Raw genomic sequence first — 11,073 nt, forward strand, 5'->3', positions numbered from 1 at the left:
GTCTCTTCAGCATGCCTTCTTCCTGGGAGAAAAATGTTCCTTTTGACATTCCCCACCACCACCAAAACGAACCATTTCCTCCAGTTTGGGATACAAGCAGTCTTAGGATTTTTTTTTTTTTTTTAATGAACACAACGTTTCACAGAAAGCTGCACAAGACTTCTAGAGGCCTAGGGAGAGGGTCTGGGCTTCTCCCCATCAGCGCTGGGCTCCCCTCGGCCACAGCCAGAGCCCGAACGTCACAGTGCCCAGGTTGGCTGGGGGGCCAGCTTCAGGGCAGCTCTGGCCGCCAGGCTGGCTGGCTGTGCTTCCCTCTCTGTCTACAGTCGAAGGAGACAGCGTGGGGAGGGTCTTCTAGGGCAGGGGACACTTCCCTACAGGGGATCTTTCCAGAATAGGGGACGGGGAAGGCGATGTGGAGCGGGGTGTCGGGGACTGCCCCCTGACCCCTACTCTTCATCTCTCTAGGAGCAGGGACCCCAGCCGCGGCAGCTGCCAAAGCCGCCGCCAAAGCCGCCCAGTTTGGTAAGTGTCCCCCCAACCCCCCGATTCCACCCCCAGCCCCCATTCTGGAGCCTTGCCCCCAGCTCCAGCCCAGATCTGGCTGGGGCCTGCCTGCCTCTGGACCTCAGGCTGGGCTCCCCGGACTCCCAGCCTCCTGGAGGACCTCTTGCCCCCTGCTGAAGCTCTCTCCATCTCTTGCTACCTCCAAAACCCACCCTGGCAACCCCAGGCACCCACACCTTCCTGAATATAGCAAGCCACAGCAGCTCCACTTTACAGATTCCCACCATACGCCAGCCTCTGGGCCAGAAAGTGGCAGGTGGGGGGATCCCTGTGCCTTAGCCTTAGGAACCTGCAGACATCAAGGTTCTGATCACAAAGTCTAGCACTGTCTAGGCCAGAGAACACGTTGACTGCTGGTCTGCTGACCCCCAAACTCATGTATGGCAAATGACCCCTTTTTGGCCAAGCTACTCTATGCAGAGGCAACCCTTACAGCCATGCTATGGGGTTGGTACCCCCAGTCCCATTTTCCAGATGTGCAAACTGAGAGTCTGGGAGCTTGAGTCATGCCCCACATTTGCTTGGCTCAATGGCAACTAAGCTGAGCTTTGAACACGGGTCTACCCGCCTCGCCGAGCTCCCTTTACTGTGTAACTGCCTCTGCCACCCTCAGAAGCCCCCAAGGTTGTCCTTGTCCCCCAGAGGATAAGAGCTCCTGGTCCTGTATGTGCCTCCTTGCAGGGATGAGGCCGCTGAGGCCCCCGGAGGGAAAGTAATGTGGCCGTCACACATCACTTGTCCGGGCTGGGACAAGAGCCTGCGGCTCTTTCTGTCGGTTTCCGTCCTTGGTCATGACCTGGTTATGAATGATCTCTTCTTACTCTTGCAGGGCTAGGCCCCGGGGTCGGCGTGGGTCCTGGTGTGGGTCCCGGCGTGGGACCCGGCGTGGGTCCCGGCGTCGGTCCCGGCGTCGGTCCCGGCATTGGTATTGGCCCCGGCGGTGTTGCAGGTGAGCTGCCCGAGTGAGCGGGCCTGAGGGGCCTCCGAATCCTCCCTGGGTGCTGTCCCTGACCCTGAACTCCCTCCCTCCCTCTCCCTGCAGGAGCAGGGACCCCCGCTGCAGCCAAAGCCGCTGCTAAGGCAGCCGCCAAAGCCCAGTACCGTGAGTACCGAGCCTGAGGGGCGCCCTCCCCACCCTCCACGATACGCAGCCTCATCGGGTCCCAGACCAGCCACCAGAGGGCTCAGAAGCACAGATGGGGCACAAGGGAGACCTGGGTTCAAGTCCTGGGTCCCACTCTAACCAGGCGACCTCCGAGTTCCGTCCCTGTCCTCCAGTGTGACACATGGGGTGTCCACAACCACTGTGTAGCCCAGAATGCCAGCCTGGGAGGGGCTGGACCTGGCAGTCAGTGGGCGTTTTAGGAAGACCATTCTTGGTGGCGCTATAGAGGGCAGGTTCAGTGGCAGGAGGCCCCTACTTGTGTCTGGGTCGCCCCGCGGGGGGCTGACTCAGCTCCCCAGGCAGGACTCGCCATGCTCCCTGCGCATGCTCCCTGCCTGCTGGGCCCCCTCCACCACTGCCCATGTCCCCCAGGGGCTGCAGCCGGACTTCCTGCCGGCGTTCCTGGCTTTGGGGTTGGAGCCGGCGTTCCCGGATTCGGAGTTGGTGCTGGTGTTCCCGGGTTTGGAGCTGGTGCAGGTGAGGAGCCTTTGAGCCTAGGCAGAAACTGCCCCCTGAGCTTAGAGGAGGGGGACCCCTGTTCCTGCCCGCACATCCCAAGCAGCCTCACTCAGGGCCTTGTAGTGAATCCCCCACTAGGTTCTCCTGAGCCATCAGAGATGACCGGGTAACAGACGGGTGGCAGGCTGGGCAAAGGGGACCCCAGGCCGCTAGATTGCAGACTTTCTGCCCACTCAGTTAGACGAGTGACAAGGGTTCCAAACAGAAAAGTAACCCACTACCCCAGAAAGGAGGGTGGAGGTCCGTGGGGTCAGTGGGCCTGAGGGGGCCGGTCTGGCTGCCCTCCAGGAGCATGCTATGGTAAGGGGGCCACTAGGACCTCCGGGTCTTCACCTCCTGCCTGCTCCGCATCCAGCCTCAGGCAGATCACACTGTGCCTGGAGGAGAAGGAAAGGGCAGACAGAAGGACGAGACATGGTTCAGCCTTCAACCAGCCCCAGACCAGGCTGTTAGATACCAGAGCTCTCTACCTGGCACGGTGAGCTCCTGGCTGGGGCGCCACGGTTTCAGAGCCTTGAGAGGAGCAAGGAAAGCTGAGGAAGTCAGGGAGGGCTCCCTAGAGGAGGCAGAACGCCCAGGCACAGATCTCGGCTGCTGACCGGCTCCCTTTTCCTTTTTTCTCTTTTCCCCCAGTCCCTGGAACCCTGGCTGCAGCTAAAGCAGCCAAATACGGTGAGTGCACTCCCCAATGGCCCCCTGTGGTTAGTCTGCTTGCTGCCCGCCCTGGCCCTGACCAACCCATCTCCCCTCTGTGGGGCTGCGGCCCAGTGCCCAGAGCCCACAGCACAGGGCTAGGAGGGTCAGGGTAAGGAAAGGCAGTTTCTAGGACACATTAATGATGGTTTAGTAGACCTGGTTCCTGCCTGCTAAATACCTATCATGCCCCCAGCTCTGGGACAACTCAAAATGCCCCTCACATTTCCAACACCCATGGTGGCAGTTCCTTGAGGAGGACCATGGTCCCTAAGGCCCTCCTGGCCCCTGACAGTTTCATGGGACCCAAGACCAGGGGCCAGGGCCCAGGCCTGCCTCCCCAGCAGAGCTGGGACACCTCGCCCAGGCCCTCGGCCTCCCGCCCGCCTTGCTGTCAGCACAGCAGCAAGCCTCCGGCAGCTGGGACCTTCAGCAGCGAGCCCGGAGGACGTGGCAAGCCCCGCCTGGACAGCCAGACCCACGCTGTCTGTGGCCCCAGCATTCCTGGCCTCCGAGAAGCCGGCCCAGGACCCCTGCCAGGGAACCGCCAACCAGCCCTGGCCAGCCCGCTTGGGGCCAGTTTCCACCTCGGAAAATCCCGGCTTCCTCAGCCCCCGCCCCCCACGGGCCTGGTGACCCACAGGCCCCTCTTCTGTTCCCGGCCGGCGGCTGGCTTGTCTGAGTCTAACAGACGTTGCCAGGGAAACAAAGCAGTTGAGAGCACCGGCTCCCAAGCCACATGTTGCCGGTGGAAACGCGAGGACATTGCTTAACCTCTGGTGTGCCTCAATTTTCTCATCTGCAAAATGGGGATGCTAAGGGCCCCTCCCTTCCCTGCTGTAGCGAATGAGGAGCAGGCGACTCTGTGCAAAGCACAGAGACCGGTGAACGTTGCATCAGGTGTTAGCCGTGACCACACCCGGCAGCTCAGCCCTAGGAGGTGGTTCAGAACTCAGAGTGTGTGCACTGGGTGTGGGGGGTCTCCCTTGGCTCCCCTAGATTCCCGCAGCAGGAGCAGAGCAAGGACCTCCAGCTCTGCGGCTCAGAGAGGTGACAGCTAGGAGAGGAGAAAGCAGAATTCGAACACAGGGCTGTCAGAACCTGAGACTAGCTTCACCCCTCAGCAGCTCGTGGCCGCCAGTGGGTCCCAGCACTAACTGGCTGGGAAGGAGAAGAAATGGGCAGGCCAAGGCACGGGGTGGGGGGGCGGGCCTTGCCCAGTTGGGCAGGACAGAGCTGGGACTCAGACCCAAGTGTCTGGCCTATGCCCCTTCCCACTGGGTCACTTGGCTTTGGCCACCTGTCTGCTTGCCTAGCGTCCCTGGGCCAGGGAGCCCCCATCCTAAAGAAATTGGGGTACCAACTTCCCACTTTCTCTCCGCAGGAGCTGGAGGGGCCGGGGCTCTCGGAGGAGCAGGTGTCCCAGGCGGTGTGGCAGGTGAGTCGAAAGCCCAGGACAGGCTGGGCAGGGAGGAAGACAGACCAGTGGAGAGTCCCCTTCCCCCCCCCCAACCCTGAGCTCCTTCTGTGTCCCCAGGAGTCGGACCTGCGGCCTCAGCCGCTGCTGCCAAAGCTGCTGCCAAAGCTGCCCAGTATGGTGAGCACTGGTTGGGGTGCGGCCGCCCAGCCCCTTGGGCTTCGTTGGGGAGGGGGGCTTCTGACCGTGCCTGGGGCCCTCAGGGGTGTCATCTCCCCAGAACTCAGGCCACACCCTGGCCCCACTAGGCCCTGGGAGCTCAGGTTCTACCTGGGTCCCGGGAGGAGCCCCCCACCGTCTGACAGGCCGACCTGCCATTCCCACCCCTAGTTTAACACACAGCTCTCTCCACAGGCCTCGGGGGAGCCGGAGCCCTGGGAGCCGGGGGGCTCGGAGCCGGAGGAGCCATCCCAGGGGTTGGGGGCTTTGGAGGTGAGGAACTGCTGTGGAATCAGAGGGTGCAGGGGGCACGTGAGTGTGTGTGTGTGTGTGTGTGTGTGTGAGAGAGAGAGAGAGAGAGAGAGAGACTGAGATTTCTTCCTACCTACCACACCGGCCCCAGCCTTTGAAGGACTTTCCGCAAGCGGCCGCTGGGGCCACCTGGTGCAGCCGGGCGCCCCCTCCTGTCTGTCTCCTGCCTCAGCCCACCCACCTGCTTTAAGCGGGAGTTCATCGGGATGATGGTGGCTGTGCCCATTTTCTGGAGGAGAACAGCAAATCCAGCAGGGAAATGTGTTTCCCCGAAGTCTCTGCCACCGCCTGGGGTGGGGGAGGGGCTCGTGTTGACATGTCACTCTTTGGTGGGTTGTCATGGTGTCCCCCCTGCCTAAATTGGCCCAAATCTCGTCCCCGTGCTCCAGACTGGACAAGGGGGAAGAACTCACTAAAGTGTGCACTGGGTGGGGGGGGGGGGTGATGGGTAGATGAGGGACGGTGGCAGGTGACGAGTGGGTGAGCAGGCCAGGAGGGGATGTGGCTCTGGGAGCGGGGAGCAGTTCCTGAGCCCTCTGCCCCGTGTCTCCCCAGGTGTGTCCCCAGCCGCAGCTGCTAAAGCAGCCAAATATGGTGAGTTTCCTCCGCGGCCTCCCTCTGCCCAGGCAGCTGCTTCTGCCCGTCCGCGCCCCAGTCCCACTCAGTCCTGCTCACAGGAGCCCTGAAGGCCTGTGCAGGACGTCCCTGTCCCCAGAACCAGAGGGGGATGCCCAGGGCCCCTTCAGCTGTGCCTCGTCCGAGCCCCCGTCCACCCTCTTCTCAGGTGCCGCTGGCCTTGGAGGTGTCCTGGGAGCCACCAGGCCATTCCAAGTTGGAGGTAGGGGCCACCTCTCTTCAAGAACCTCTGCTCTGCCCGGGTCTGGAGGAGGCCCGTCTGGCTAGCAGGGGGGTGGGCTCCTGGAACCGTAGCCAGCACAAGGACACGAGCGAGAGGGCGGAAGGGACAGTCCAGGAAAGGGACCACTGTGCCCCAGGAAAGGCGCAGCAGACCTCAGGCCAGCGGGCACACCGTGGGCGACAGACACCTGGCTGATGAGCTGGGAATATGGGCGCCCCCCCCCACCAGGATGCCAGGCAGACACAAGGCTTGTAAGGAAAGCCGATCTGCCAGCCAGGCGCACGTGGCAGGGAGGAGGTGGTCCCGGGCAGGAGGCCAGGGGAGGGAAGCAGGGCCTGCCCCACGCCAACCCCGAGCTCCTCCCACAGGAGTTGCAGCAAGACCCGGCTTCGGACTGTCCCCTATTTTCCCAGGTACACCCGGGCTCCCTGCCCCCCCCCCCCCGTGCTGCAGCCCCGTCCTCCCCAACCCCTGCTTCATCTGAGATCAGAGTCAGGCCCCGGGGGGCGGAGGTGGGGGATTGTTGGCCCATGACCTCCCTTACACGAAGCTGGGTCTCCCCTCCTTCCCCTCCCGCTCCCCTGCAAAGCCAGGGAGCATCAGCTTTTCCAAAGCTCCACGTTCCAGATGCGGCAGCCTGAGACTCAGACAGTGCCAGGGGCTCGCCCAGGGTCATGCAAGGAGTGAGGCCGAGCCCAGGGCTCCTGACACCCAGGCCCAGAACTCGGCTGCCCCCAGGGTGGGGAGGGGGGCCCCCTGGGGAGGCTGGGCGGGCTCCCCAGAGCAGACTCACTCACAGCCCCTCTCCTTGTCCCGCAGGTGGCGCAGCTGGGGGCCTGGGCATTGGTGGTGAGTCAGGGCACTGAGCTATTTTCATGGGGGGATGGGAGGGGTTAGGGGCTACTGTGGCAGCTGTGACCGTGGCCACGGCCCCCCCGGGGCTGGCTCTCTGATGTCAAGGAAATGCAGCCATGGGATATAGGGCTGGGGGCAAGGAGCCCATTCCTGGGGCTCCCAGCCCAGCATGTGATGGGACACCAGAAGACAGAGACCTGGGCCGGCCAGGTCTCTGGTGTAACTGGAGAGCCTGAGGGCCCCACAGAAAAGGAAAGGAAATACGTAAGGTGACCAGGGAGGCCAAAGCCTCAGGCATATTAGGTGGGGCAGTTTGTATGGTCCAGGGTCTGGCTGGGGGGTGGGGGGGAGCCCTCCTAGCTGCTCAGACCTCCACGGGCAGGATACCCTCCACAAGGAGCACAGCATTGTTCCAGCTGGGGGAGACCGAAGGCCAGGCTGCGGGCAGGAAGGTGTTCAGAACCTTCTGTGACGGCTGGAGGCCCGGTACATGGTGGGGGTTCGGGGAGACGCAGCAAAGCCCGGCCCCCTTCCCAACCCCTACCCTTACCCCCACAGGCAAACCTCCCAAGCCCTATGGAGGGGCCCTGGGAGCCCTGGGATACCAAGGTGAGTAGAGACCCAGCCCCTGGGAGAGGGCAGTGCAGGGAGGGGGCCAGACAGAGACAGAGGGCTGGGGGGGTCCATCAGCCTGGGAGAGAGGAAGGACATTTGGACTAGGCCTAGCGGGGAGGGAGTGGGGAGGTCGGGGAGCAGCCAGAGGCCTCATTCCCATTCCTGTGTCTACCTCTGACACAGACACCCAGAGCTACTAGTGGGCCTGGGACCCTCCTGGCTCGCCCTACGCCAGCCCTGGCAGTTTCTCCGCCCGGGCAGCTCACCCCACCCCCACCAGGAGGAGCCAAGGGAAAGAGAAGGGAGGAACAGAAGAGAGAGAGGGTTCAGGGGACCACGGACCCCTACCGTCAGGGAATTTCAGGGGTGGATGGGGACCCAAGGTGCCCCCAGCCAGGCAGTGTGGGCAGAAGCCACCCCAGGCCCAGACAGAGCCCCACCCTGGCTCCAAGATGCAGACGTGCCTCTGGGAATTGGTGGGGGGCAGGTAATGGTCACCACCCCCCAAGGAACCTCCCCACAGTGCTCAAAGGAGACCCAAAGAGGCCTAGCTCCCTCCTGGTCTGCTCAGGAGAGGCAGAGGCAAGGGCGGCCTGACCCTCTCCGGAATACGCACCTCTCCACCGGGGCATGGCTTGTTGCCTGTGGCCCAATCCCACCGGTTTCCAGCCCCCTCTCCCCCCCCACCCGGAACCCCTTCACTGGGAGAAGCCTGTCCCGGCCCCACTCGGCGGCTCACTGCCACCAGGTGGCGGTAAGCAGCTGCATTGGCTCCATCAGGGGCCGAAGGACTCCAGGTCCTACAGCCGTGCCCTGACGGCTTAGAACAAGGCCTGCCAATCAGGGTGCTTGCTGAAGGCTTCCCAAACGCAGTGGACTCAGAATATAGAGACCTTGTCCGAGCCAGGCCCCTTCCCCTCCCTGAGCCTTGATTACCACCATCCCGTGGGCCCTGCTCCCACCCCCCTGCCTGATTAGGAATTAGGGCAGCGCGATGGCTCAGAGCTCAGCAGGAGGTTGTGGCCAGGCTTCTCATGGCTTCGGGGCCTTTGTTCCCCACCGCGTTGATGTGGGTCCAAGAAGAGTCTGGAGCTGGTCTGAGTTGGGCAGGGGCTTGAGCAGACCCTGGGAGGGGTCAGACCGTCATAGGTGCCTCTTCTCGCCCAGCTGGGGCCTGCCTGGGGAAATCCTGTGGCCGGAAGAGAAAGTGAGCGTCCCAGGACCCCTGACTCACGACCTCATCAACGTTGGTGCTACTGCTTGGTGGAGAATGTAAACCCCTTATGACCCCTTCCCCCTGCCCCCCCCCGTCGCCCCTCCCCAGTCCCCACCCCAGGAGGGGGACAGGCCAGGCTGGGTGGCCTTGGAAATCCACAAAGCGAGGAAACAAGAGTGGTGGCCAAGCGGGACCCAGGAGCCCCCCCTCCCCCGACTTCAGAGGCCAGGGGTGGGTGGGCTTAGCCCCCTGCCCCCACCCCTTCCCACCCAGGAGCTCCCCCTCCATACACTCTCCATCTCCAGGGGAACTTGGTGCTACGCGCTGGTGCTCTCATCTTCCTGGGGGGAGGGAGGAGGGAAGGGCAGCCCCTTGGGAACCCCCTCCCTGGGGCTCCTCTGAAGATGGTGCAGACACTCCCTGGGCAGTCCCACCTCCCCCCTGCCCATCAGGAACCCCCACCCCCCCACCCCGGCTGTGGTCCAGTTGGTACCCAAGCACCTAAAGGCTCAAGCTGGATTCGGTCATACCACCTCTCAGCCCCCAGTCCCTGACTTACTCCCCAAGTCTGGGACACCTGCGGATGAAAAGACACTCCCCCCCCCAACATTGGGAACAACCCTCTTGCTCTTGTGGAATTTATCCAGCCATCTGTCCATCCGTCCATCCGTCCTGGTCCCCAGCTGACCGCCCAGCACCGCTACCTGGCTGGGGGGCCCCCACCATCAGCCTGTTTAACCAGTCCAGACGGCCTGTGCCCCTCCTCCACCCCCCTCCACACACCCCTACGATGGGGCCTGAGTACCCAGGGTTCGAGGAGCATGCCAGTTGGGGCGGCAGGAATCTCTCTCCGACCTGGGTCCCCCCCATGCAGTACTGTATCCCCCATCCCTCTCTCGGACCCTTGTTTTGGGAGCCCGTCTCTTTGTGTCTCGCTGTGATAGATCAATAAATATTTTATTTTTTGTCCTGGATACTTGGGGATGATTTTTGATTGTTGATGTTCTCCTGGTTTTATTTTCGTGGTTAATTGAAAAAAAAAAAAAAAAATTTTTTTTTTCTTCTGATCTGGGGAGCTATATTCCCCAGTAGAAGATTAATTTTAATCACTTTGGTATAACTCTGGATGAAATACATATTTTTTTTTTCTTTGAAATACGAAAAGAGAATTAACTGCTTGAGAAAAGACTAATAAATGAAAACCTTCGGAAGGAAACTGCTGTGGCCTACTTTGTCCTCTCTCATCTGCCCCGGGGTGGGAATGGGAACTTCTGTTCGTCAAGGTGTATTTGCAGGGGCGGGGAGGGGGGGTGGAGCTATGTACCAAAATCACCTGCCCTCCGATTCTGGTCCCCTGGGTGTACCAACCCCTCCCCCAAGTTCTGCTTGCCCTTTACCAAGGAAAGCCCCTTGGCAGGGCCAAACCCATCCAAGTGGGTCTCCCAGCCAGCCACGCCTTCCCCAGACCTAGCCCTTGGGCCCTAGACCTTGAGCACAGAGCCTGGCCGGTGGTCTCCAGATGCTGACCGCAGAGCTGAAGGGGTGGACCAGACCAAACCCTTGGCCTTGGTGCACAGCCATGTGGAGAGAGGAGAAATGGCCCCACTGGAGCGAACCAGAAGACCTCCCTGTGAGACATCCCCCGGGAAGGAAGCGCTGTTCACCCACCCGGCCCTGCTTCGGTTCTTCTGGGAGCCTCGGAGGCCCCCATTCCCAAGCCCCTTCCCCTCCCCTCGGGGCCAGAAATCCACGGGGCCTGAGCCCAGGCTCACCTGGAGCCCACGACTCCCCTTTATTTTTATTTTTTAAAGATTTTATTTATTCATTTGACAGAGAGAGAAATCACAAGTAGGCAGAGAGGCAGAGAGAGAGAAGCAGGAAAGCAGGCTCCCCGCTGAGCAGAGAGCCCGATGCGGGGCTCGATCCCAGGACCCTGGGATCAGGACCTGAGCGGAAGACAGAGGCTTTAACCCACTGAGCCACCCAGGCACCCCCCCTTCAGATCGCGCTCTGGGGGCTAGATTCTAGACTCCCCTCCCCCAACCACCAATTCCACTTCCAGGGCCCATGTGGCGTCACGCCTGCATCCGACCGATCTCTGGAGAGCCAACCCGATGGCCCCCGTGGGAGCCCCCCTAACGCAGCAGGATGCAGAGGGAGCTGTTTGTTGGGAGTGTGGGTATCTGTGCCTTTGCCTGCAAAGACCCACGCGGTGCCAGGAGGGGCTGGGATGGAAAGAGAAGCGGGCGGGCTGATGCTCTGGGAGCAAATCCCAAAGCACAGCGGAGTAAAAAAAGCCATTTCTCCCCGGGGCTCCTCCTTAGCCATCTCTCCACGTAGCAGCCAAAACAAATCCTTCCAAACCCAAGTCAACTCAAGTCAAGGCATCAGGGCCAGAGCCAGAGGCCTTCCCGCAGCCTCAGAGCCCCCACCTGACTCGCACCAGCTGTTCTGAGCACGCCGCCCGCTCCCCAGCCCTCTGCCAGGCCAGGCCCTCTCGCTTTGCCTGGCAGGGAGGAGGCCTCCCCCCTACGGGTCAGCATCTGCCGTCTCCCCCTGCCTGGAGCGCCCTTCCCTCTGCCTAGCAACGTGCTTGGCTCCCCGGCTGCCTCCAGTGACTCCAATGTCACCTTCTC

General features: G+C 62.0%; 1 protein-coding gene across 2 annotated transcripts in view; it reads left to right on the top strand.

The window, feature by feature from the left end:
* Positions 1–9,411, top strand: part of ELN (elastin) — a 31,476-nt gene extending 22,065 nt beyond the window's left edge. The window contains exons 24-37 of one of the 2 annotated variants that reach the window (XM_082712633.1): positions 469–525; positions 1,397–1,516; positions 1,610–1,669; positions 2,105–2,209; positions 2,885–2,923; positions 4,329–4,382; positions 4,482–4,541; positions 4,776–4,853; positions 5,448–5,486; positions 5,677–5,730; positions 6,120–6,164; positions 6,571–6,600; positions 7,165–7,215; positions 8,389–9,411. In XM_082712633.1, the coding sequence (XP_082568759.1) occupies positions 469–525; positions 1,397–1,516; positions 1,610–1,669; positions 2,105–2,209; positions 2,885–2,923; positions 4,329–4,382; positions 4,482–4,541; positions 4,776–4,853; positions 5,448–5,486; positions 5,677–5,730; positions 6,120–6,164; positions 6,571–6,600; positions 7,165–7,215; positions 8,389–8,432 (836 nt within the window). In that variant the 3' untranslated portion in view covers positions 8,433–9,411. The remainder of the gene's footprint in view (positions 1–468; positions 526–1,396; positions 1,517–1,609; positions 1,670–2,104; positions 2,210–2,884; positions 2,924–4,328; positions 4,383–4,481; positions 4,542–4,775; positions 4,854–5,447; positions 5,487–5,676; positions 5,731–6,119; positions 6,165–6,570; positions 6,601–7,164; positions 7,216–8,388) is intronic. The other variant, XM_082712634.1, reaches the window with a different exon arrangement.
* The last annotated feature ends 1,662 nt before the right edge of the window (positions 9,412–11,073 follow it).

The sequence above is a fragment of the Mustela nivalis genome, assembly GCF_964662115.1.
Source record: "Mustela nivalis genome assembly, chromosome: 19".
Classification (NCBI taxonomy): domain Eukaryota; kingdom Metazoa; phylum Chordata; class Mammalia; order Carnivora; family Mustelidae; genus Mustela; species Mustela nivalis.